Below are 27813 nucleotides of genomic sequence, written 5' to 3'. Positions count from 1 at the left end.
CGACAGCGCAAGTTTTGGTTGTATAGAAGTTAATTTGACGTAATTTTAACATTGTGTTGAAATAACGTAAAATAAACATCTATACAACCAAAACTTGCGCTGTTGTAACTTTTATATTACATGTGTGTTGCTTGGGGAGAACGATGGGTGGCGAAAGAAGACGAACCACGAGCTCACTGCACTCTACGGTGGACCCAGCATCCAGAATGTGGCCAAAGCCGGAAGGATACAGTGGGCAGGGCATGTTGCAAGAATACCGGACAACAACTTTGTAAAGTTGATTTCCGATACTGATCCGTTTAGCACAGGAAGACGTGGGCGCCCTTGGGTGTGACTGCTACAAACATAATGCATTATTACGTACAAACAAAAATATTATGACGTACTATTATGGATCATCTGTTATCCTTATTCTGATGTAGTGCCAATAATTGTTAATTTAATGTATGCTGACAATGTTCGGTTTCCGATCGGTCCAGCAGGGCATTTGAGATTGAATAATTGTACCTCGAATTATGTTTCCGTCTTACCCACGTGTATTTCGGGGGAAACCTGAATTGAATTCCGGGCACACTTTGTACGCGACACTATGGACGCGTAGGATGGTCAAAAGGTGTGATTTGACTGTAAGTGTTTATTCAAAAAGTCGATCGAATTCAAAGGGTGATTGAATGGAAAGTTTTTAAAATAAGACGAATGTAGCTTGAGAATAACGACCAAAACATTTCAAATAACATTTTTGCCCACCAGATTATTATACGCTAACACAGTGCAACGAAATAAATTTTTACCCTATTCTTAACACCTATGTGCCTGTGCCTCATTTTGCACCCTATTTCAAAACTTTAAAAATCTGATTCTCAGCCGTTTCTCAACGAAAATTTGTGAAATTTTGACAGTTGATCACAAAATCCTTCTAGTTTATGGAACCGGTATCATGGTTCCGATTTTTTCCGTTGTTCCGGATTTATGGCCGTGAGTACTGGGGTAACCTCCTTATCAGATAGAGGTGCAACCTATAATTCGCCTTCGAAAACTAGCTTGCGGCATTCCAAACTTCATGATTTTGCAAAACAAGAGTATTGGAGCATATTTCTAGAGATGCTGAATACACTGGCCACTTCTCCGAATGTTCCGGAAACCTGGTGCCCCCAGGGAAGTGGCCACTTTCTGACCGGTTCTGAAACCTAGCTTGCGACATATCAAATTTCATGATTTTGCAAAACAAGACTGTTGGTACATGTTTTGAGAGATTTCGGATACACTGGCCACATCTCCGGATGTTCCGGAAACCTGGTGTCCCCAGGGAAGTGGCCACTTTCTGACCGGTTCTGAAACCAAGCTTGCAACATATCAAACTTCATGATTTTGCGAAACTAGAATATTGGACCATAATTCAAGAGATTTCACATACACTGGCCACGTCTCCGGATGTTCCGAAATCCTGGTGCCCCCAGGGAAGTGGCCACTTTCTGACCGGTTCTGAAACCTAGCTTGCGACATATCAAACTTCATGATTTTGCAAAACAATACAATTGGTACATGTTTTGAGAGATTTCGGATACACTGGTCACATCTGCGGATGTTCCGGAAACCTGGTGCCCCCAGGGAAGTGGCCACTTTTTGACCGGTTCTGAAACCTAGCTTGCGTCATATCAAACTATGATTTTGCAAAACAATACAATTGGTACATGTTTTGAGAGATTTCGGATACACTGGTCACATCTCCGGATGTTCCGGAAACCTGGGGCCCCCAGGGAAGTGGCCACTTTCTGACCGGTTCTGAAACCTAGCTTGCGACATATCAAACTTCATGATTTCGCAAAACAAGACTGTTGGTACATGTTTTGAGAGATTTCGGATACACTGGCCACATCTCCGGATGTTCCGGAAACCTGGTGTCTCCAGGGAAGTGGCCACTTTCTGACCGGTTCTGAAACCAAGCTTGCAACATATCAAACTTCATGATTTTGCGAAACAAGAATATTGGACCATATTTCAAGAGATTTCACATACACTGGCCACGTCTCCGGATGTTCCGAAATCCTGGTGCCCCCAGGGAAGTGGCAACTTTCTGACCGGTTCTGAAACCTAGCTTGCGACATATTAAACTTCATGATTTTGCAAAACAAGACTATTGGTACATGTTTTGAGAGATTTCGGATACACTGGCCACATCTCCGGATGTTCCGGAAACCTGGTGTCCCCAGGAAAGTGGCCACTTTCTGACCGGTTCTGAACCTTAGCTTGCGACATGTCAGCTTTCCGGAACAACCCGAGAAGTTGCCGGTGCATCAGAAATCTCTACAAACATGGTCGCTCTTGTTTCGCAAAATCATGAAGTTTGATATGTCGCAAGCTAGGTTTCAGAACCGGTCAGAAAGTGGCCACTTCCTGGGGGCACCAGGTTTCCGGAACATCCGGAGATGTGTCCATTGTATCCGAAATCTCTCAAAACATATACTAATTGTCTTGTTTTGCAGAATCATGAAGTTTGATATGTCGCAAGCGAGGTTCCAGAACCGGTCAGAAAGTGGCCACTTCCCTGGGGGCACCAGGTTTCCGGAACATCCGGATAAGTGCCCAGTGTATCCGAAATCTCTCAAAATATGTACCAATTGTCTTGTTTTGCAAAATCATGAAGTTTGATATGTCGCATGCTAGGTTTCAGAACCGGTCAAAAAGTGGCCACTTCCCTGGGGGCACCAGTGGCCAGTGTATCCGAAATCTCTCAAAACATGTACCAATAGTCTTGTTTTGCAAAATCATGAAGTTTGATATGTCGCAAGCTAGGGTTCAGAACTGGTCAGAAAGTGACCACTTCCCGGGGGGCACCAGGTTTCCGGAACATCCGGAGAAGTGATCAGTGTATCCGAAATCTCTCAAAACATGTACCAATTGTCTTGTTTTGTAAAATCATGAAGTTTGATATGTCGCATGCTAGGTTTCAGAACCGGTCAGAAAGGTGCCACTTCCCTTGGGGCAGTGCTTCCCAAACTGTGCGCCGCGGCGCCCTGGTGCGCCGCGAACCTTTCCCAGGTGCGCCGCAGGCTTATGAGTTGTGACGAAACAAACAAAAACAAACTCTTTGTTTTGCATTGTAAAACACCCTTAATTTTGTTTTGTTTAGTAAAACTAGAGTGACGCTTCATTTTTTTTAATCTTTCCCTGAATCTTCGTTTGTTCCACAGGATTTCTGGTATCCTTTTTTAACATATCAATTGACAGCAAATTTTAAAATGTTTAAATTTTAAGTTATTAACAATGTTTTTGGACCTTATGAGCTTCAGCTTAGCTTTTGATTTAACTATAACTTGTCCATAGTTTTTATTTCAAGAACCTTATTTGCGTTATTTTCAGAATAATTACAAGGTCTTCGGGACAGCTAGCGGCATGCAGGTTTGCCGTTGTAACATTGTAAAGCTAGCCTTTAACCTTTTTGAAACGGACTGTTTCATCAGTACTGCCGCAACCTCACTGAACTTTGAATAAGTTTGCAATGCTCGGTTTCATTACTGGGGTTATATATGGCCACTCCAGCCTCAAATAGTTAAGTCGACATTTATGAAAATAAAAAGTTCAATCAAAGCCCACCTGACAGGTTCTTTACAATCTCTCCATGTGTCTAAATTTTCCAAAATAAATAAAAGTGTTTGAAAGTGTTGTGAAACTTTGGTCAAGTTCTGTGTAGTCATTTTATTTCAATTGGAATTCTTTAATTATGTATTGCAAACGCTTTAGAATTTTTGGCTGAATTATTAAAAAGCAGCAGTTTGTTTTACCTGTACATCTGAGTTTTTTCTTTTTTATAAAGCTTCTATGATGAAATCAACATGATTTTTGAAATCTTACAAACATATTAAAATAATCTTCGAGAAATTTGTTTAGTAAAATAGTTTTCCAAATTTTCTCTGAATTCTAAGAAAACATGATATAAGAAGTGTTACACGATTTTGCCTTTAACATTAAAGTGAAATCTGTTTATAATTAAAAAAAAAAACTTTTTAAAATCTTTGGTGCGCCGCGACATTTTCGGAAATTTCAAAGGGCGCCGCGATAGCAAAAAGTTTGGGAACCTCTGCCTTGGGGCACCAGGTTTCCGGAACATCCGGAGACGTGGCCAGTGTATCCGAAATCTCTCAAAACATGTACCAATAATTTTGTTTTGAAAAATCATGAAGTTTGATATGTCGCAAGCTAGGATTCAGAACTGGTCAGAAAGTGACCACTTCCCTGGGGGCACCAGGTTTCCGGAACATCCGGAGATGTGACCAGTGTATCCGAAATCTCTCAAAACATGTACCAATTGTCTTTTTTTGCAAAATCATGAAGTTTGATATGTCGCAAGCTAGGTTTCAGAACCGGTCAAAAAGTGGCCACTTCCCTGGGGGCACCAGGATTCCGGAACATCCGGAGACGTGGCCAGTGTATCCGAAATCTCTCAAAACATGTACCAATAATTTTGTTTTGAAAAATCATGAAGTTTGATATGTCGCAAGCTAGGTTTCAAAACCGGTCAGAAAGTGGCCACTTCCCTGAGGGCACCAGGTTTCCGGAACATCCGGAGAAGTGGCCAGTGTATTCAGCATCTCTAGAAATATGCTCCAATACTCTTGTTTTGCAAAATCATGAAGTTTGGAATGCCGCAAGCTAGTTTTCGAAGGCGAATTATAGGTTGCACCTCTATCTGATAAGGAGGTTACCCCAGTACTCACGGCCATAAATCCGGAACAACGGAAAAAGTCGGAACCATGATACCGGTTCCATAAACTAGAAGGATTTTGTGATCAACTGTCAAAATTTTACAAATTTTCGTTGAGAAACGGCTGAGAATCAGATTTTTAAAGTTTTCAAATAGGGTGCAAAATGAGGCACAGGCACATAGGTGTTAACATCGTACACTGGAACCTCTTTTTAAGCACATGGCTGGGACTGCATAAATTAAAAATGTGCATAAATCAAAAAAGGCATAAAAAGAGGGAAATTTATGCATAAATTAAGTTTGGGCTTTAATTAGAGAATCTAGTTCGCGAGAACAGGTCTTGCTCCTTAGCAGTTAAGGTGGAGCTAAGGGGGTTTCCAGAAAGTTCCCAGAGAGCCCAAAAAGGGGGTTCCAAGGGGCTTCAGGGGCGTTTCAAGGTGTTGTGGGGGGTTTGAGGAGCCTATTGTCAAGATTTTTTGGTGTTTTCATGGAATTACGGGGAATTCAGGGATGTTTCAATAGTATGAAGTGGATTTCAGGGGCCTTAAAAAGGGCTTCAGGGGCAATTCAAGGGACCTCAGGAGCCTTTAAAGGGCGTTGCAAGAAATTTGGGGGGCGTTTTAAGGTATTTCAGAGTCTGCTCTGAAAATTCCTGAAATGCCTTAAAAATCCCCCTTAAACCCCCCGCAAACTCCACGTAACGCATCTGAGAGGCTTCGAAGCCCCTGATAACTCCTCCGTAACGCTTCCGTAACGCCTCTGAATCCCCGAAAATACTCTGAAAAGTCTTGAAATGTCTCCAAAATCCCCCCAGAACCCTCTCGGACCCCTTGTAACGCACCTGAGAAACTCCGAACCCTCCGAAAACTCCTCCGAAACGCTTCCGTAACGCTTCTGGATCCCACTGAAGAGGCTCTGAAACGTCCTAAAATGCCTCCAGAATCCCCCTTAGACACCCTCAGACTCCACGTAACGCATCTGAGGGGCTCCAAACCCTCCGAAAACTTCTCTGTAACGCTTTCGTAACGCCTCTTAGTACCGCAGAAAATGATGTGAAACGTCCTGAAATGCCTTTAAAATCCACCTTAAGCCCCTCGGACCCCATGTAACGCACCTGAGAGGCTCCAAACCCCCCGAAAACTCCTCCGTAACGCTTTCGTAACGCCTCATAGTTCGGCAGAAAATGCTCTGAAACGTCCTGAAATGCCTTCAAAATCCCCCTTAACCCTTTCGTGACGAACCAGCACAATTGTGCTGTTGAGCGGTAACAGTTTTGCATATTTTTTTCATCTGTTTAGATTTTGTTTCACGTGATGTAAACTGTTTCTATAATTCAGCCATTACATATACTTGTTTTTGTGTAAACAAACTTTTGCTTACGTTGCCTGTGAGATTTACCACAACAAGGTAATCAAAAACTGGACAAAATCCGTAAAACATGAACAAGTTCTATCTGTTGCATATTTTTTATTTCCGATTTATCTAGGTAGCCAAAGATAGAATTCAGAAGATGAAGAGTAGTTCTTTCAAATGAGGTAAAATATTTGTTGTTTTGTTGGGAAATCTTGGAGTTCTGGAGAGACAAGGTTGAGCCATTTGTATGGAGATTTCACTTTTTTGCGCTCCGTCACGAAAGGGTTAAACCCCCTCGGACCCCATGTAACGTACCTGAGAGGCTCCAAACCCCCGAAAAATCCTCCGTAACGCTTTCGTAACGCCTCTTAATCCCGCAGAAAATGGTCTGAAACGTCCTGGAATGCCTTCAAAATCCCCTTTAAGCCTCATCGGACCCCATATAACGCACATGAGAGGCCCCAAACCCCCCGAAAATTCTTTCGTAACCCTTTCGTAACCCCTCTTAGTTCCGCAGAAAATGTTTTGAAACGTCCTGAAATGCCTTCAAAATCCCCCTTGAACCCCCTCGGACCCCATGTAACGCACCTGAGAAGCTCCGAACACCCCGAAAACTCTTCCGTAAAACTTCCGTAACGCCTTCGAATCACGCCGAAAATGGTTTGAAACATCCTGAAATGCCTCAAAAAATCCTCCTGAACCAAAACCCCTAAAACGCCTCCGTAACGCCTGTGAAACCAGCCTAAAATGCTCTGAGATTTCCTGAAATGACTCCGAAACCCCCATAAGACCCACTCGGGCCCCATGAAACGCACATGAGACCTTCGGAAATACCCAAAAACGAACCTGTAACCTTCCTTTTCTCTCCTCTGTAAACACCCCTTGGCCGCCGTTGCAATAGTTCCCGTCATTATTTAATATTCTTATGCTCAATATTGATTCTGAGTAGCTTTCCCTTTTTTTATGCAGGGCATAAAAAAGGTGCATAAATTAAAAGGGCATAAAAATTGCATGCATAAAAAGAGGTTTTAGTGTATCTGTTACACGATAAACAAAAGCAAAGTGGACAATAGACATAGAAAACTTCTTATATGCCTAAAATCATATACACTTCCGATCAAAGGTTTGGGGTCACCTCCTCAAAAACATGTCATTTTTTAAGGCCAATATCTCCGCCAATTTGCGTCCGTTTTTTTCAACCTTAGATCTCATTCAAAAGATTATAAGTCAAAGTAACTTTGAACATGATTTTGGTGAAACTTTTACAAAAATATGTGTTTGTAAAGTTTACCCAAAGTTGCAGAATTGTCTAAAAACTTACGGCAGTGTCGCTGGAAATTGGGCCGACAAAATTTTAAGTTGAGAGTGGTAATATAACCTATTTTCTATTAGCTTTCAAGTGCTTTTTGCCGAACTTGGCTAAAAGATCTTGGAATCTTGTGAAAAGTTATTAAGTAAATTAACTCTTCATGTCATCGACCAAAAGTTTGGGATCACTCCTCAATATGATGTATCAGCTAAAAGTTTGGGGCCACTCTCGTAAAACATGGAAAACTGATTTGATGATATCTTCGTCATCTATAGTTCAATTTTAATTCTTTTTGGCTCATTTCAAAGATAATTACCAAATTTTTTACGTTTGATGTCTTTAATTCAACGTATTCAACGATTTTTATCTATAAAAATGTTATGTAAAGTTATCACAATTTATTACATTTCAAAAAAAGAGACAACTTTACATTACGTTTAAGTATGTAAATTTTAACAAATATGTGTGGTTCAAATAAGTAAAAAAGAATTAAAATTGAATGAAAGATGGCAAGGATATCAACAAATCACTTTTCCATGTTTTACGATAGTGACCCCAAACTTTTGGCCGATACACCATTTTGAGGGGTGACCCCAAACTTTTGGTCGATGACATAAGAGTTAATTTACTTAATATCTTTTTTCTAGATTTTTTAGCTTAGCTCGGTAAAAAGTAGTTGAAAGCTAATAAAAAATAAGCCATATTACCGCTCTCATCTAAAAATTTCTTCGACCCAATTTCCAGCGACACTGCCGTAGAATTATATTATTAAAAAAAAAATGCAACTTAAGCTTAAAGTTACATACAAACATTTTTGAAAAAGTTTAATTTAAATCCTGTTCAAAGTAACTTTGACTTATTATCTTTTGAATGAAATCTAGGGTTTTAAAATCGGACGCAAATTGCCGGAGATATTGGCCTAAAAATATGAAAATACCCAAAACTTTTAATCGGGAGTGTAAATTTCATTTTCTTCAGACACAATGATACCAAAAGTAACCATGCGTCTCCATATTTTTTTTTTGCATTATGAAAAACTTATGGAGGGAGATGTCAAACTTATTTTCCTTGTTATTTTCGTCTCACAATGACAATACTGTTTGTAGTTAGAGTAAATAATTTAAGAGATACAATCATTTTTCTGCTGTGTTAGGTATGTACCCGGAATTTTATAACACTGATGTATAAGAAACTAGCTAAATTGGTATCAATTTCGAAGAAACCGCATGATTATAAACTTCAAATAGTAATTAAAATTGTCTATAAATCTGTGACTAATGAAATATAGCTCAAATGTCGAAAAAATCTTTGGTTTCCAATTATTTGCAATGAAATTGAAACCAGTGCAGTTGTAATCCTTACATGCTACGGCTAAATAATCCGGCAGGCTCAGCCGTTGCACTATGTGTATTTCACACAGGGCTAGTGCGGTTTGGAAGAACAGAAGACTGAAAGCAGTCTCAGTGTACAATTCGAGAAAATCAATATTTATATGTGGGGACCGTGCTACAGAGCGTGTGAAGGGAAATGAAAATCTGTTCAAAAGGCAGCACATCAGAGTCAACCCCGAGGTTATTCTGCTTAAATAGTGCCGCAAAAACACTTGATAGGGTGAAGTTTTGGGGAAATTTTTGGTTGCATATCTTACCGTTACATAACTCTCGTGATTCCTGATATCTGCGATGGACCAGGGCAGCATCGATGCCGAGAATCTGGGATCCACGGATGCCGAACCTCGCCATGTTAGTGTCGTGAGACGCGTTTTCATGCTAGGATGTTCCACTTTGATGGATTTTTTGGAAATAAATTACCCCAACGAAACACTTAACTGTAGTTTTGTCACAATCTGACCACTTTAGATTATATTTTGGAATGACTGCTTCGCAATCAGCATTTCTTGCAGACACGGAATTTTGCTCATTTGAAATTTCACTATATCGGATCTATCGCGAAAATGGCTGTTAATGTAATCGAGCTCAACTCCAGTGAAAATATTTCACTAATTCTTCACGCACTTAAATCACCTAAATAATCACATCCTCGGATTATTGCGTTTCACTCCCATTGGAATCTTCACATCCACCTCGGTATCTTTTCTAGAATTGAAATTTTATCACAAGGCTTCACCCCAAATCGATTTTTGTTTCACTGATGAAAACGGTATTGACTGCACCATATTACAGCGAACGATTTCACTTGGGTGTCGCGGCGACGAAGATCTCCGATACTCACAGCAGAATGCGAACGGTAATAGAAATAGATCTAGTAATGGCCATCATGACCGAACTATCTAAATTTGCAGTAAGTAAACAAGTGCCATGGAATAAGTACTAGGCAGTAGAGTTGAAAATTTGAATGAAAATATTTTCCCTATACCGAAGGACGTACGTTGTCGCGGTGTAAACTATCCAGCGCAGAATGAGGCTATGCACAAAACAAAAATGTCTAACTGTCCGTGTGTTTCCACCTCTAGGGTAATGTATATATCTTTGTGTGAATGAATTCATATACACGATACCAATAACACACGCTATAAGTACGGGAACAACATGTACTCTTCTCCAAAGAGGCGCTGGTTTTTGCACCTATGCTAGAGTGGGATGGACGCGTCGAATGTCGCAACGCTCCCACTATGCTCACAGTTATGTTGCCTTTATGGAATGCTCTTCATGCTCTCAGTCGCTCTCTGGTTCGTTACATGTATGATGGCTGATTCAGCTCAGCTGGACCAAGAAACGTCAGTTTGAAATGTTTGAACTGTTATGAGGTATCATTCAATATGCGGTATCTTCCAAGAGATTTCGTGAGAGACTTGAGCAATACAGACAAGTATACATCACATCTTTGATATGAAGTTGTAAAGTTGAGTTGAAAGATGGCGCTCCGATAGCATAAAAGAACTTTTTCATATGAGCTAGTTTCATTTTAAATCTAAATGAAATATTCGCTAAAGTCCTCTTTGGGTCTTGATCCTCTATTGGAGAGAATACTTGGGACGGGATGGTACCGGAAAAAATTCTCCCTCGTCATTCAGAGCAATAATATCTTTGAGCCATTCAGATCAATAATACCATAAACACATTTTTCCAAACAAAATGAAAACAAATTATAAAATGTTGATATCTATGTGATAAAAAATTAACATATAATAAAAAACTCAACGGATTTGTTAATATTTATTAAGGCCGTTGCAAATATTTATTTCACTTTTTGTCCCACCACTTTTTGGCTGGTCGAGGGGGGGATAAAAATAATAAAGCATTTAATCTGAAAAATATTAAAAACTCGTCGGATTTGTTAAAGAATTTTTAGCAAGACCCGATATTTTAATATATATTTTTTATCTGCCCCCTCAAAATGCAAAACCCAGCCAAAAATTTTTGAAGGGGAGGGGGGGGGGGGGGGGAGACAAAAAGTCAAAATTAAATTTGTATCAGCCTAATTCAATGATGTTAAACGATGTTTTCAACAGCACGAGTCGTACATTAATCCAACGAGGCTTTCCGAGTTGGATAAATACGAAAAGTGCTGAAAAAATCGAGTTTTGCAACGAGTTGGAGACAAAAAAAATCACGCAATGATTATTTTCATCATACAACTCATACAGCATAATGTTGAGAATGCAACTCTAATAAATTGCGTAATAAACATTATGCAATAATATTTCATTAGGCAATTTATTTGAAACCAGTTCGGAAAAGAAGGTTATTATGGTACTGAAAGGAATGATAATTATCCGAAATTATGATACTGAATTGCAAGACCAGAGATTTTGATGTGTTTTTTATTCAATTGAACTGAACAGTACAATTTTAAAATTGCAATTTGTTGCAGCTTTCAAGATCCCAAGATCTGCTTTTCAGTTAATCCGTAAACACCCGGGACGATCATCTTTTGGTAGAAAAGATATATCTTCTTTGTTTTTAAACATTTTATCCCAGAGTATTTTTCAATAGTCAATAGTTGTGCTAAGAAATACATCGTTGCTCCCCTCTTTTGACGGCAGTGGACATTTTTTTGGTATTTTTCATAAATTCTACATGTTTTTGCTCAAATTTAATCGTTTTGCTTATTATCAATAGTTTTGACTGATCCTTGACATGCAATCTATCACTATACATCATAGTCTGTTGAAGTTTTTATCGCAGAGCTATTCTAAGGCCTCCAAAGTACTCCGAAGTTCGTATCACAAATCCAACATACCATCCCAAATTTTATACACGTTGAATGATCGCAGAACATAGTCTACGGTATTCAAAAAGCCTCAAATCACACCTAGAAAATTCATGGTACATGAATTGGGTGATCTAGGTTATCCAAACTACTATGGAATTCATTTTCTGCCCATCTACAGCATCTACCATTATGTGTGTTCACTCTGTTCAAGAAATTTAGTCACATTGATGCCCATTCGACCTTGCAATGCTACGACCAACTCGATATTGTGGTAGTTGAACATTCCGTGAAATAGTTTAGTATCCACTGGTACATAAATGGACCCCAATGTATTTGAAGTATGGATCGCAATATCTGTCAATTTTTGGATATTTTTATTGTAGCGAATGCTCGCGGAGCACTCTACGCTACACTACTCTTAGAGCCTCAGAGTGTAATTCTGATAACTTAGCAACATTCACTTGGTGATCTAGGTCATCCAAACTATTCTGGAATTAAGCTCTACAAGCTCTATTTCTGCCTCTCTCTACTTTATCGGTGTGAATCTTTCACGATTGTTTCTGGTGCATTTCATAATATTACGCGAATTTCTCTGTGTTGTTATTTATGCGTCTCAAATGATTTTTATAGTATTCTGAAGTATGGTTCGAAAAATCTAAATATATCAGCACATTTTCATTGTAGCGAATGCTTGCCGAATATAATTGTAGGGTTCTAGGAGACATTAAGCAAAACAAGATGAATTCCTGCAAAGTATGTGTGGCTGTAGTACAGTGACGATTCGTTCGTTGAGAGCTCGTTAGATGGGCTGTCTCGATGGTTGAATGTTCACTGGTTGGGGCAAAACCCAACTAAAAAGCACTGTCAATGTCAAAATAGATGTCAAAACGAGTTTGTCGTCTGACCGCCGTCGCATCACAGTTCCTGTATACAGAACGTTTACGCAAGTATGTGAGTGTTCCGTGACGTATTTCTCGTCACTTGCGTGTGTCTAGAGCATTTTGATCAGTTGTCAGTTGCCCCAACGAACGAACACGATTCGCTAATCGGGGCGCAGTCGTGACCCAACCAGCGAATCCGGACTGTAATTAAATAGAGTATATCACTAAGCCTCCCACATCACATCAACATACTCAACATAGTAGTCATTGACATCTGAGAGTAGACTGATATAGGAGGGGGTGGCCAAAGTGTTTGGGATAGGCAACTTTTTTTTCTCTCAAAGAAAAGTTCAGCATGCTGTCAGTTTTCATAGAGTGCAGCAAAAAAATTCAAATTTTGACTGTTTGTCAACCTATTATATGTCCATCATTAGTACAAATTTGAGCTCGATTGGTTAATCTTTCGCGAAGCAAGAACCGTTTTGGTAAAACACTATTTTTTAGACAACTAATTTTTGAACTGTCATATCTCGGAAACCAGTTAACCGAATTGAATGAATTTTTTAATGTTTATCAACAATATATTAATACTTGATACGGCATTATAAAATGTTATATTTTCTCACTGCGAATTATGTTATACCGGGTTGAAAATTTTACTCATATAGAGGAAAATGAGTCAAATTTACAATACCACACCAAAATTACTAAATGAGTTCTTCCTTTAATCCAAATAGGCTCTAATAAATCATACTAGAGATATGTTGAAAGCAGACGTGGAAAATCTTTGGATATGAAAACTAAAATTTATTGACATTGATGTAAAAAAAAAATACATTTTTTCGAGAAAATCCAAAAAGTGTCAATCCATGATAACTTTTTTCAACGTTCAAAAATTACCTATGTTTTAATAACTTGTGAAGCATTAATATTTTGTTGATAAACGTTCAACATTTCATTCAATTCGGTTTACTGGTTTTCGAGATATGCCAGCTCAAAAATTAGTAGTCTAAAAAATAATGTTTCACCAGAACGGTTCTAGCTTCGCGAAATGTCAATCAATCGAGCCTAAATTTGTACCAATCATGCACATATATAGGTTGACAAGCAGTCAAAATTTGAGATTTTTTGGTGAACTCTAAGGAAAGTTACAGCATAGGCAAACGTTACAGGATAGGCAAAAGTTGCCTATCCCAAACATTTTGGCCCTGTACAATCAATCTGTAATAAACCATCATCCTGTTAAATACGTGTTGTTACTTCCGCACTATAGTGACGGCGGAGAAACTGTCAATAGAAAAAAAGGTATTCAAATATTGGTAGGTTTTGGTTTTTCAAATCACGGAAATCAGCTTGTTGGTATATTTTGAAATGTTTAGTTGCTCCTGCAATTCCTCCATAAATTACTAATCCTGGAATTCTTTCAGAAATTCCTCCTCGAATACTCCCAGGAATTCTTTAAAAAATCATCTAGAAATAGATGTCAAAGGTTTTTTTTTCAAGAATTCATCCAGAAATTCTTGAATACCTCTACGAATACCTTCAGGAAGCCTTTAGAAATTCCTTAAGAAAATACTCTTGGGATTACTCTAAGAATCCAAGAAATCGTCTGAGAATTCTTTCAGAGATTTCTTCAGAAATTCTTCCAAAACTTTCTTGAAGAATTACGCAAAAAAATCCTTTCAAAATACCTCTAAGAATTCTTACAAAAATTTCTTCAGGAATTCCTCTTGGAATTTCTTAATAAATTCTTCATAGAATTCCACCAGGAAATCCTCCATAAACTCCTCCAGAAATTACTCCGGTAATTCCTATAGGAATTCTTCAAGGAATTCCTCTTATAATATCTTCAGGAATTCCACCATGAATTCCTCAAGCAATAATTTAAGAATTACTCAAGGAATTCCTCCAAGACATCTGCCGAGAATTCCTCCAGAGGCCCCTCTAAGACTTCTTCCAATAACTCCTCCAAGAAACCTTTCAGGAATTTCGCCAGAAATATCTCCAGGGATTTTTTTAAAGAAATTCTTCCAAGAATTGATCCAAAAAAATCTTCATAAATTCCTTCATGAATATCTCCTAGATTCCTTAGTAAACCTAGAGAAACTCCTTAAGAGAATTCTCCTGGGACAACTCCAGGGATTCCTCCGAGAGTTCCTTCAGGGATTTCTTCAGGATCTGCTCCGAGAATTCCTCCAAAAATCCTCCAAGAGTTCTTCCAATATTTATTTTCAGGAATTATTCCAAGAGTTCTGCTAAGAATTCCTCCAAGAATCCGTCCAGGAATTTCTGCAGAAATTATGTCAAGAATTCCTACAGGAAATCCAAGAAGAATTACTTCAATACTTCTGTCAAAAATTCCGCCAAGAACCCCTTTGGAAATTTGGCCAGGGATTCCTTTATAAATTCATCTACGGTTTTTTCAATAAAGATCTTCAGGAGTTCTTCCAGGAAATCCTTCAGAAATTCCTCCAAAAATACAGGAATCGTCCCATGAATTCCTCCAAAAATTCCTTCAGGAAATCCTCCAAGAATTCCTCCAGGAATTTCTCCAAGACATGCCCAGGAATTCCTCCAACAATCCCCTTCAGAATTGCCTTCCAAGAATTTCTTCAGGAATACCTCCAAGAATTCTTTCAAGAATTCCTTGAAGAATCTCTCTAGGTATTTCTCCAGGAATTTCTTAAAGAATTCTTTCAGGAATTTCTCCAAGAATTTCTACAAGAATATTTCAAGGAGTTCTTCAAGAATTTCCTGAAGAAATTTCTGGCGGAAATTCTGGTGTGCTTTCTGGAGGAATTCATGTTGTAATTTATGAAGGAGTTTTTAAAGACTTTCCCGGGGAAATTCATAGAGAAATTTCTGCATGATTTCCTGAGGAATTCTTGAAATTATTTTTTTTATAATTTAAATTTTCCGGAGAAATTTCCGGAAAAAATCCTGGAGGATTTCCTGGAGTATTCCCTGTAAGGATTCTTGAAGTTCTGGAGGAACTCCTAAAATAATTACTGGAGGAATACCTGTAATATTTCCGGGAGGAATTCCTAAAGTATTTCCTGGAACAATTCCTGGAGTAATTCCTGTAGAATTCTCTAGAGTAATCCCTAGTGGAATTTCTGGAATATTTCTTGTAAGAATTCCTGGAGTATTCTCTGGAACATTCCCTACAGGAGTTTCTGTAATAATCCCCGGAAGAATTCATAGAGTAATTCCTGTAGACATTACTGGAGGAATTTTTTGGAGGAATTGATGGAGTATTTGCTGGAGGAATATCTGAAATACATCTTGGAGTTTATCCTGGAGGAATCCCTGGAGGAACTCAATGAGAAATGACTGATGGAATTCCTGGAAAAGTTTCCAAAGAATTTCGTGTGAATCTCTATAGAATACCGTTGAAGAATTTATGGAGGAATTGATTGAGAAATTCCTGAAGGAGTTTCATGAAGAATGCCAAGCGGAAACCTTGGAAGATTCCCTTTATGAATTTCTTGAGAAGTCCCTGAAGGAACTTCTGAATGAATTTGTGATGGAATTTCTAAAGGGATTTCTGGTTTCCATCCATGGATCCCATTCCATTGATTTCTGGATTACATTCCGCGAGCACTCGTTACAATAAAAATATCCAAAGATTTACAGATATTGCGATGCATGCTTCAAAATACATTGGGGTTCTTTTATATGCCAGTGGACACTCAACTAGCAACACATAGAGTTTCTCATAATATAATGAGATGCAACTGACAAACAATCGTGAATGAATTATGCCGATAGAGTGAAAAGAAACAAGAGTAGAGCCTGTAGACCTTGAAGGTCCTGGAAATATCACATGAATGTACCATAAGCAATATAGTTGTGCACTGAGGCTTCATCAGTGGGCTACATTCCACGAATATTTTTTTTTACAAATACTGCATGATACAGTATGTAGATATCGTAGCCCAAACTTCAAAGTGTATTGGAGGCAATTTGTATTTCACGGAATGTCCAACTACCACAATATCGAGTTGGTCGTAGCATTGCGAGGTCTAATGGGCATCAACGTGACTAAATTTCTTGAACACAAATGATGGTAGATCCAGTATATGTTTAGAAAATGAATTCCAGAAAAGTTTGGATAAGCTAGCAATTAATGTACCATGATTTTTTTAGGAGTGCTTTGAGGCTTTTTGAATACCGTAGACTTTGTTCTATGATCATTCATCGTGTATAACATTTGGGTTGGAATGTTGGATTTGTGACACAAACTTCGGAGTACTTTGGAGGCTTTAGAATAGCTCTGATGTGAAAACTTCAACAGACTATGATAAGCAGTGACAGATTGCATGTCAAGGATCAGTCAAAACTACTGATGATTATCAAAACGATGAAATTTGAGCAAAAACATGTAGAATTTATAAAAAAAAAACCAAAAAAAAAAAACACGTATTTTCGGCTACCAGAAAAAGGGGGAGGATGCAAAGGGGGGAGGTACCTTGCCTATAAAAAACTTCAGGGTAAAATATTTTAAAACAAAGAAGATTTCAAAAGAAGATCGTCCCGGGTGTTTACGGGTTAAGGGTACACTATATCGAAGGTACGTTATATCGAAAATTATCTGTAGTTGAGTTATGAAAATGAAGGAGTAACTATCAATTGCGTGATTTGATTTTTTTTATAATTATGTAGTAAAAAAGTCGTCAATTTAATGAAAAGTAAAGCTGAAATTCATAATAAAAAATTCAAATTAAATACCCCAGGTAACCACTAACCATTTGAATAAGCCGTGTGTCAGCCCGTATTACGCATCTAAACTGCTTGCTGCCCTACATAAGCAGTTCCAATGCATAGCTGCCTTGAGTTAGCATAAGCTGTGCTGCTCAAAAGCTTTCGGCTGTTAATAAGCATTTCAACTGCTTGAAGTGGTTTCACTTGGGAGCATACAGAATGCTTTTCAACTGCTCTTTAAATGCTAGGAGCAAAAAGATTGGGAGATATGTTACGCATTTGGCAACACATTTTGTCTCTCTCTTACAGAGTCTATACTTCTGTTTACAAATTTGTGCATCATTTTGTTTCTTCATTTTCCCCTACTCATGCAAAAGCACCAAAGAAAACATTACTGCAGCTGGATTGGATTGGGAACTTGTCCATCAAAAAATCACCAATTATTTATCATTTCGTCGGATAATATGTGCCGAATAGGTGAATGCTTTGGTGGATCATAGGATTGTTTGAAAGAGGGAAGAAACAATTTTATTCCACAGATATTTAAAAGAAGGGATCGTAATGCTCTACCACAATGAAATACCTCAATGAAAACAAGTTTTGGATGTTGAATCTGAAGCTGTTATCGAGTCATTCTTTATATTGGCGATTAAATCAATGAACGCCACCGGGACAGCTTTACCTACATCACTACAAAAATCAGCAAAAAAGTACCACCTAGCACCGGCTGGAATATGGAAGGACGATGAAGCGGGGAAGCAGGCTAAGAGAACGAGAAGCAGACGTCAATCTATTTTTTTTTTTTTTGCTCGACGAGGCGTTACGCTTCTTTGACATTTCGTCACGACGTTCCTGAAGGGATAGCACTAAGACAGCCCGTTATTTTGCCAAAACCTGCTGTGAGGTAGCACTATAGGCGCATATACGGCTAATTAGCAATCAACGCCTTGTCGTAAAAGCTACTATAATGCTGAAGGAATGCTATTTTAAATGCTTACTGGTTACTTGGGACCTAATTGATATATTTTTTTACTCTTTTTATTCGTGAATTTTAAATTAATAGCTAATTCTTCACATTACAACGTGGGTACGTTCTGGAGTATTTTCTATTATAAAGTCTCTTCATTGCAGTTTTGTGGAATAAAGTTGTACAATCATGCGTCTCCATAGTATAAAAATAAATTATGTAGTTTTTGTAAAAACGTTGCAATTACAGAACAGTAACCTTTTTTATCTGTATTAACGAGATTTTTAGCCCTAGGCTAGTTCTTCGCGGAACCCACACTTTACTTCCCTTCCGAAGGAAGAACTCACATATTTGCGAGTTTGTCGGGATTGGGTTTCGATCCCAGGTCCTCGGCGTGATAGTTACGGGCTTTAACCACCACACCAGGTCCACTCCCAACAAGGAAAACCTACTCAACACATATTATTTAGATAATTAAGTTTTTAGAGGGTGTTTTCCACATTGTGCTATTTTGCTTTCCTTCTATCAACCAACAAGGCACTGTCCATAAACTACGTAGACTTGTTTTGGGCCATCTCAGACCGCCCCCTCCCCTCCGTAGACTTTTGTTCATACAAAATTTGCATGGAGCGTAGACTTTGGCTAGACCCCCCTCCCCGTCTCCCCTAAAAATCCAGGTAGTTTATGGACAGGCCCCAAGTGCTCCATACATTCGATATATTTGTGAATTCTTTTCCTTTTTGGCGTAACGTCCCAGCAGATAAAAAAAATCCTTTAGTGCTCTATGGGCACTTTCACAGTTATAAACTGAGAGCTTCCTCTACCAGTGATCATGCCGCATCTGTATATCCATGCGGGTTAACTCCCTAATGCTCATGAATGCTGCCCCTTAGACACTTTACACCGTGTCAGTTCTCATACAAAGTAAAAATTTAGATAATATAATTTTATGCCACATCTGTGATTCGTATTTTCAAAATGAATGCATTTATTGACGAGCCACATAATACTGATTAAATAAAGCATGCGGTTCAGCATACCGTTATTTTCTATTTGTTTTTATAAGCCTAGCAGTTCACTTCTGTTCTGCTCTGGTAAGACATATGCAAGTAAGCTCAACTTGGGCTGATTTCCTTGAAAATGACTTATATATTAAATATAATCATCATGAACATAAAAATTGAAGCATGGCTGCAATGCCACAAAAATTCTGTTCATAGTTGCTACTAGCAATGGCGAGGTCAGGAGCCTAATTTGTTTCAACGTAAAACAATTACTGGTTAAATTGAGAAGAAATTCCAATGAAAAAGCGTGCGTACCAGCTGAAATAAGCGATCAGCATTTGATTTGATTTGATTTGTATTTGATCATTGTAAGTTGGCCTTCCAATAAATAAATTTACTTTGAAAATCCTAATTACAGATGCAAATTTAATTCAATTTGATTTTGTATGAGAACTTATTGGACACGGTGTAATTTTGCGAGAATCTATATGTACTACAAGTAGAGTCAGAATTTGTTTTTCAAAGAGATACTGCAGCTTTAAGTATTTCATTATTTTCATTTACTCTTCTAGATTATTACCTCTAAACGGTTATTTGAATGTGGAGCTTCACATGGAGCTTAACTTGAACTATAATAATAGACATAGGTAACTTCAGAAAGAAGTCATCTGCTGCTAAAAAAAAATTGCGACGCAAAAGCAATATGATATGAAAAGTTCAAATATAAAAAGTGGCCTTTCACATTTTATAAACATTTCATTATTAGCGAGAAACAAAATGTGTAGATTGTTATATATTAGACATTACCATCAAGATTGATAGACCCGAAAATTGCCAAGATGTCACGCTTGTCTTGTCTACATATAGCCAGACAATGTAAAGCTATAGCACCATGTGTGTACTCACTCACTCATATTCATCATAAATCTACTAGTTAGATACATCACTACTCACGAGAGATTTGGTTGGGTTGACATGTAATTATGACGAACTCAGTCTTCGCGCCAGTAACAACTAATCTCTCTTGATGAACCAGGCATTTATAACTATAATCGCACGTTGGCAACTACAGTACACTCTCCGGCCGCCAGGAACGTATTCTCCGTAGCTCAGCACACACTAACACACGATATAGCCGAACCCGAAACCGCATATCCGACCAATGTTAACGTTGATAAAGTATATCGATATGGACGATTGTGAGCAGTATATTGCTTAAGTCATACATATCAGCAAGTGAAAATTATTGTTTATTAGCATTCAATATATTACTGACATTTTGAAACATTGACACTAGTTTCAACTGAATTACACCCCGAGCAGAAAATAATAACAACTGAATAACATATCAAGGTATTGATCTTAAATACCATGATTCCTTGGTACCCGAGCAGGAACAAATAACTGACTGCAGCATACCAAAATCAGGTATCATTCCATATGCTCTTCATTAGATGGTAAAATCACAAAAATTTATTGCATTCATTTTTGTATTATTAACCCTCTAATACCCAAATTTTTGATATTGATATAAATATCATTTTTCGTCATCTAAAATCGATTTAAACGTGTTTTGGAAGATGATTCTTTTTAATTCTCGATTTCGTGAATTTCAGTTTTTCTAATTTTTATTTTTGAACATCCCCACACTTTTATATTTTTCCTGGAAGCCAATTTGGGGAACGGATTTTTTGAGATGAAAACATTTTGAGATTTTATGATTATTGTTGAAATATTATTATTTTACATTTTTTTCACTGACTTTTTTTATTTTCCGTGTAATTTTATGAAAAAAAAAATTAGAGTGTATTCGATTCCCTTAAACTATTAAACAATGATAGAATGATTTGGGAAAAATTTAAAATATGTTAATTGCAGCGATTCAATACAAAATAAACAATGTCTTCTAAAAGGTGACTAAAACATCAATTTTTCAATGATTTTCAAAAAATGTAAATACGCTTTATAACACATCAAAAACCAGTTTGAGATATACAAAACAGTCCTAAATATCAGCCAAAAATATAAAAAAAATGATTTTCCACGAAACAAAAATTACAAAAATGATCAAACTATACCCCGTCTAAAGGCGGGATTGGGTATTAGAGGGTTAACAACTGGATAATAACAGGCCTTGTTATTTATGATGCTCTCATAACATTTCGTAGAATAACATAGCTATAATAGTTTAAGACATTAGTTTTACAACCTACGTTGTTATATACAACCAGCGCCAGAGAGATAGATAGATGTACTTAAATTGGTGAGCTCGTTTCATCCTATTGTTTTATTGCAAAACAGCAAAGACTATTTAACCCTCCAGAAGTTAACTTGAGACCTACTACAAATGAAGTTGACATAAGTAATTGTTGTTCGGTGTCCTTCAGGGTAGTAGACGTATTTTGATCCGGGTCATATGTTTTGGTCCACCCTAGGATTTTTATTACATTTATCATGTAATCTCTACAAAATCTACAAAATTATTGGAAGTTCTAGTATATTGAATTTATTATATATTATTGTATTGATAGACTTTTCCTATTAATATGTCAGAAAAGAGTTCCGGTGATTCATGCAATAAATTCTTGATGTACCTATTAAAAACAAGAAATATAATCAGGTGTGTACTTGAGAATTCTAACAACATTTTCGCCAGAAGGAATTTTACAGTCAGGTCTTTTTTACGCGGTTTTCATTTACGCGGCCGCGTAAATGAAAACTTCATACAAAAAAAAGTTCATCGTCTTAGTTTTGCATGCTTCGTCGAGAAATGGTGAGACTTTTTTACGCGGTTTTTTGAATTTTGAACTGAGCTTTTTTCGTGGTTCGTATCTCCCGGTTAAAAAAAACCTGACTGTACTTCGTTCACTGCAAACATTTTACTGGCAATTACTATAGGTTTCTATATTGAACAAGAATTGTATCAGGTAGGCTCAGTGTACCAGTTTTGGCTATAGTACCTCAAATTCGCCATAGTTGATATTCAACTTTTAATGATGCAACAACAGATCACGTTAACAAAAGCAGGTTGCAATCATTCAAGCTTCACAATTTGCTCAACTTGTAATATAAATAAATAATTTTCCTTAATTTTTCGGCTTCCTTGCACCCTATTTCGCAATAGTGTATCAGTTATGGCTAATCCCATAAGAAATGCATGCAAATGGTGCGAAGTGGAACCCAAATTAACAAAAATGTGCATAACTGGTACAGGGTTCCTATCTTTGGCACACGCCGCAATTAATACTTAAAGTACTTTTGGCTCCTTTTCTCCATTATTTCTGTTATTTATTGAAACAAAGCTATCATTTGACATATTGCCAACATTCGTAATTCTTCTTCAAATTTTTGTAGAACTAGTTTTTTTAGGTAGTGCGATAACTAGTACAGGCACCCTACTATAGCAATGAGCTATTCCATAAATTCTATCAGAAATCCTATATTTATAAAGCCTTAACATATCAACGAGAAAATTCTCACCAGGAAATATTTAGAGATTTTTCTAAGATTTTCTTTAAAGAAATTTGGGTAGAGATTTTTCCAGCACTTTTTCTTAAATTTAACTAGACATTATACTATAGGTGATGTTCAAGAGTATTTCCAACTAGAATATAGTTAAAAGTAACGATACCTAATAGAAAAAAAAAACATATCAAAATTTCCTCGGAGTTCTACAAAAATAATTTACTTAGAGGATCCATAGGGAGTTATGTAGCATAGTGCACTACGTTGTTTTTAAGGAATTATGGCAGTGTATTCGTTCAGATAAAACCTCAATGGATTACAGCAAAAACATCTCCAGTTTTTTTCAATTATTCGGCCAGGATTTTTACGTCGATCAACGTTATCAATCCTCGCAATATGTTTGATTTTCTGATCTTTCATGATCACTTTCATGATCACGCCTGCAAACATCTGTACATTAAGGTTTTGCTGTATGGTATGACAAATTATAATGTTGTTTAAATCTGTAAAAAATCAAACCTTATTTAGTTTGCAAATCTGATTGCATTGATCATAATTATTAATTATCTTAAAGATATATCGTCTAGCTCAATCAAACCTTTGTAGGGATATGTGGTGGGACCATCATCATCATCAGCATAGATGCTGTAAGAAATTTAACTGAATATTCTACCAACAATTTTACTTAGAACTCCTTCTACCAGAAGCTTCTCTAAAGATTCCAACAAGATGTTCCAAAGATCCAGTAAAGAATTCATAAAGACAATAACTTGAGAACTATACTACTGGGAATGTGGACAGTATGGGCTGTTGTATGACCCCTTATATTCTATTGCAGTACTTCAATTTTCACTTTTCCTACATACTTTGCAGTACGAAATCGATCAGTCTGCAGATTAAGCCCTTTTCTTGAAGATTCCGAGCTCAAGCAAGTTGCTGAGCATTATTTCCGTTCATTTACCCTACCCATGTGGGTTATCCTAGTCGGGCGGGCATCTGATTCAAATGAATGTTAAATTTCTGTCGAACAGATTCTCAACCCGCAGTGACTAGATCGTAGATCGCAGAAGGAATTGATGATTCAGTTCCAGGATGAATGTGGGCCCAGGATGAATTAGGGCCCATATAGCCGAGGCGGTAAATGCTCGGGTATTCAGCATGACCGTGCTGAGGGTGACGGGTTCGATTCCCGGTCGGTCCAGGATCTTTTCGTAAAGGAAATTTCCTTGACTTCCTTGGGCATAGAGTATCTTCGTGCCTGCCACACGATATACGCATGCAAAATGGTCATTGGCAGAGGAAGCTCTCAGTTAATAACTGTGGAAGTGCTCATAGAACACTAAGCTGAGAAGCAGGCTTTGTCCCAGTGAGGACGTTACGCCAAGAAGAAGAAGAAGAAGTGACTAGATCGTACCAGGCATTTCTTCGGAAAATTTATTAGCATTTTTCCTACGAATTCATTCATCTTTCTCTCTCTTCTTGGCGTAACGTCCTCATTGGGACAAAGCCTGCTTCTCAGCTTAGTGTTCTATGAGCACTTCCACAGTTATTAACTGAGAGCTTCCTCTGCCAATGACCATTTTGCATGCGTATATCGTGTGGCAGGCACGAAGATACTCTATGCCCAAGGAAGTCAAGGAAATTTCCTTTACGAAAAGATCCTGGACCGACCGGGAATCGAACCCGTCACCCTCAGTATGGTCATGCTGAATATCCGTGCGTTTACCGCCTCGGCTATAGGGGCCCTAATTCATCCTGGGCCCTCATTCATCCTGGAACTGAATCATCAATTCCTTCTGCGATTGCTTCATTTGGGATTTCTCAAGTGCTTCTCAACTCGTTGAGGCATAAAGGATCATATCGTCGGTTTCCAGCAATTGGCTTCTTTAGCGGTGTTGAGATAACTTCATAATCTAAATCTGCATGCCAATCGGAGCCGAAATCCAAATTTTCATGAATTTTGGTGCCCGGGAACCTGTTTGAAAATCAATTTGAAGTTTATATGGAAACGATTTGTCGAATCACCTCTCGTCGCATTTTGTACTGGGCGAAGCTGTCGAGCTAAACAACTGAGCTGTCAAAAGGCGACTAAAAAAATATCTTTGAAATTAATTTTAGGTGTGAAAATAAAGTTCAAAAACTCTGAAAAAAAATCATAGTGGCTCAGAAAAATGTGCTCTTTCGTTTAAAATCAAAAAAATCAATACATTTTTTTTAAATTAAAAAACCTAGTAGCGACACAATTTAAAATTTGTCATTTTTGAGATTATGATAACAAATGATGAAAAACTATGTAAACTTTCATCCCATAAATTTTTGAAAGGGTCCAAAATTCGTTGAGAAATCTCAGATTTTGGCATTTTTATACCAATTTTCTGCAATAAAGGCACAACTTAAAATCAATCCACTTTTTCAATGTCCGTAGAAAAATAGTATTCAAAATTCATGAAACGGATAGTCCTTCAGTCCCTTTCCATGATACAACAATAAAAATTCATTTACGTTTGTAAAATGATGAGTAACATGTATGAAATTGTAGGAGGTGCTTCAAGATTCCCAATTTTCAAACGTTTATTCTGAAAATTCACATTTTTTAGTTGTTTCCCTATTGCAGGCAACCAATAACAGCTGCGATGTTGCTGTAGCACCGGTGAGATAATTCGTGGCGTGTGGCATTTATCTGGGGATTTCTTCTGACATCCGTCTAAGTATTTCTCCGGGACAGGCATTTCTGCAGATATTCTTCATAGGACTTCTCTGGAAATTTGTGCAAAAGTTCCTTTAAGCATTGTTCCAAAGATTTTCCTAGCTTCTTCTTCTTATCTGGCTCTACGTTCCCACTGCAGCCAAGCCTGTCTCTTCAACAGGAAGTCTCAAGGTATTCAAAGATTTTTCAGGATATTTTGTAGGTGTTCAGTTTTTTTTAGAGCCTTTTTGATTCCTCCAACCGTTGTTCCAAAGACTTTCCCTGAGATTCCTTCAGAGATTTTTCATGAAATTCTGTCACAGGTTTCTGCAGTGATGCATAGGCAAATTTCGTCAGGAGCCTAGAGATGTTACTAGATATTTCTCTTGGGAATCGTCAAGATATGCCTCCAAGGGTTATACTAGAGACTTCTCTAGGGATTTCTCCAGAAATTCCACCAATATTTTTTTCCAACGATTCTACGTTGTAGCTTTTCACACTACTCGGGTTCGGAGGATGATAATATGAGCCCGTTTTGCGCCTTATTATTCACACATATCCGTTTCGTCTCCACTTGTTATAAAACTACTCAACCATAGCACAGTGCACAGTGCGGGGAATTCACGACTCAAACGATTCATCCGGGCAAACAAACGAAGTATAGGTATAGTGGCAACGGCAAGCTCAAACTCTTTCGATGCCCAAACGAAAGACTAGTGCAGTGCAGTGTGCCGCTCAGCTGCTCATTCGCCAACTGCGATGTGTCGCGAACGGGTGTTTTAGAAAGTCTCGCTATCATCATTCCCATACTCCGAGCTGAAGACGCGCCTTGCTTCGAGCAAATGTATACCTAGTTTATATAGCCGTGCGGAACCTGTTGAGTGTGGTTGAAGGATTTTGCGACTGCCGACCGACACTATTAGGCGATCACGTCATTACTGTGCTTCGAAAGACTGAAACGAGAAGAATTGGTTCTATTGATTGTGCGAGAAATTTGTCGTCATCTAAGTGCTTTTAAGGAAAAACCCCGGGTGTGTGCTTCATCAAATGGTGTCGTGCTTTATCGTTATCGTCACTTTTATCAGCTTCCTACGTATCCTGTGTGGTGGTAGTACCCCGGTACTCGCTTGCAAAGTCTAAAGCGGATCTTGTGCATATATATAGGAAACATGTGACAAGTGCAACACTCGGAGCTACTCTATGAATGTATAGAATTGATTGTTTGTTTAGTAAATTAAAGCAAACCAAATGGCAGTCTTCGGAATGAGTCGCATTTGAAGTTTCGTGGATTTCAATGTACTGAATGTTGATTAGTGTCGGATCGGGTTGGTGGTTGAAGTGTGTGCCATGAATAATTGATATTCAGCTTTGAGTGCGATTTTCTGTTTCACCAACATATATCTATGCAAAACAAACGATTCGCCGATGTATTAGATGCAAGGGAAAAATCATCTCTGCTGACATTAGCGAATTTCTGCGATCGAAAGCCGAGGCAGTTTTGAAGTGACTCAATCATCGATATTAGAGAGACTTGCGGCGCCTTCGTTGTCGTCGCTTGAAAATGATTTACGCCTCGAGTTGCGCTTCTGTGTCCTGTTGGTGTTGGTGCTTATCTGTGGTGGAAAAATAACGTTGACGGTTTGTAATTCGAAACAATCCAGCCATCGCATAGTGGGAGTCTTTCCTGGAACCAGTGTTTATTTCAATGTGTATCTCAAATTGCCACTGATATGAGTCGAAATATAGATTAGCCCTTGAATAGAATTGAAAGTTGGGGATAAGATTGGCTTATTTTAGTTATGATTCAAATAAATGGTTAAACAACAATGGACTAGTATTAACGAGCAGTCAGATTTTTACTAGGAACGGTTAGGCGGTATTTGACTGCGAATATTAAATAATCATTTTTATGTATAAGGACCAAATGTATGTGTACCAATCGAGTCATAAACATTGCATTCCATTGCAGGCTATCTAAATATACCGGAATCAAGATGAGTCATGGGGCAAGATCGATCAGTGCCGTTTTTGAGCGCATTGCTTTTGTTTTGACTTTGCTAATATTTTTTTAGATGAATAGCATGAACGAAACTTTAAAGTGTTCATTCTAAAATTATTGTCTTATTTCCAAATTAAAACATTTCATATATTTTTTCCACATTCCCCATGATACATTTCATATCTTTGCTTTCCTGCAATAGGGGCTAAAAACCTAAAAAAAATGTGAATTTTTGGGATAAGCGTTTTAAAGTTGGGAATCCCGAAGCATCTCCTACAAGTTCACTATGTTTAACTCCTAATTTGACTAATATAGTATAAACGAATTTGGATTGTTGTATCTACGAACAAGCCTATCTGTTCCATGTGTTTTGGAATACTATTTATCAACGACTATTGAAAAAAAAAGTTGACTGATTTCGAGTTGTGCCGTTGTTACACCAAAATGATAAGAATGCGCAAATCTCGCGTTTCTCAACGAATTTCGGAACGAGTCTTTCTGCGATGAAAGTTTACTTTAGTTTTTCATTAATTGCCATCAAAATCTCAAAATTTACCAATTTTGAGT

The 27813-nt window shown here is 37.8% G+C and overlaps 2 protein-coding genes across 9 annotated transcripts in view; one reads left to right on the top strand and one right to left on the bottom strand.

The window, feature by feature from the left end:
- The window catches only part of LOC109415075 (TBC1 domain family member 1), an 88061-nt gene extending 78233 nt beyond the window's left edge, over positions 1-9828 (bottom strand). For both annotated transcript variants that reach the window (XM_029862805.2, XM_062856000.1), the window contains exon 1: positions 9013-9828. In XM_029862805.2, the coding sequence (XP_029718665.2) occupies positions 9013-9132 (120 nt within the window). In that variant the 5' untranslated portion in view covers positions 9133-9828. The remainder of the gene's footprint in view (positions 1-9012) is intronic.
- A 16107-nt stretch (positions 9829-25935) lies between these two features.
- The window catches only part of LOC109415072 (ras-like GTP-binding protein RhoL), a 54522-nt gene continuing 52644 nt past the window's right edge, over positions 25936-27813 (top strand). For 2 of the 7 annotated variants that reach the window (XM_029862801.2, XM_029862800.2), the window contains exon 1: positions 25972-26885. The gene's annotated coding sequence lies outside the window, so the exon portion shown is untranslated. Of the gene's footprint in view, positions 26886-27813 lie in introns of all 7 variants that reach the window. The other 5 variants (XM_029862804.2, XM_019688942.3, XM_062855990.1 and 2 more) reach the window with 5 other exon arrangements.

This window comes from Aedes albopictus, chromosome 3 (assembly GCF_035046485.1).
Source record: "Aedes albopictus strain Foshan chromosome 3, AalbF5, whole genome shotgun sequence".
NCBI classification, from domain to species: domain Eukaryota; kingdom Metazoa; phylum Arthropoda; class Insecta; order Diptera; family Culicidae; genus Aedes; species Aedes albopictus.
This window is presented reverse-complemented; position numbering and strand designations above follow the sequence as displayed.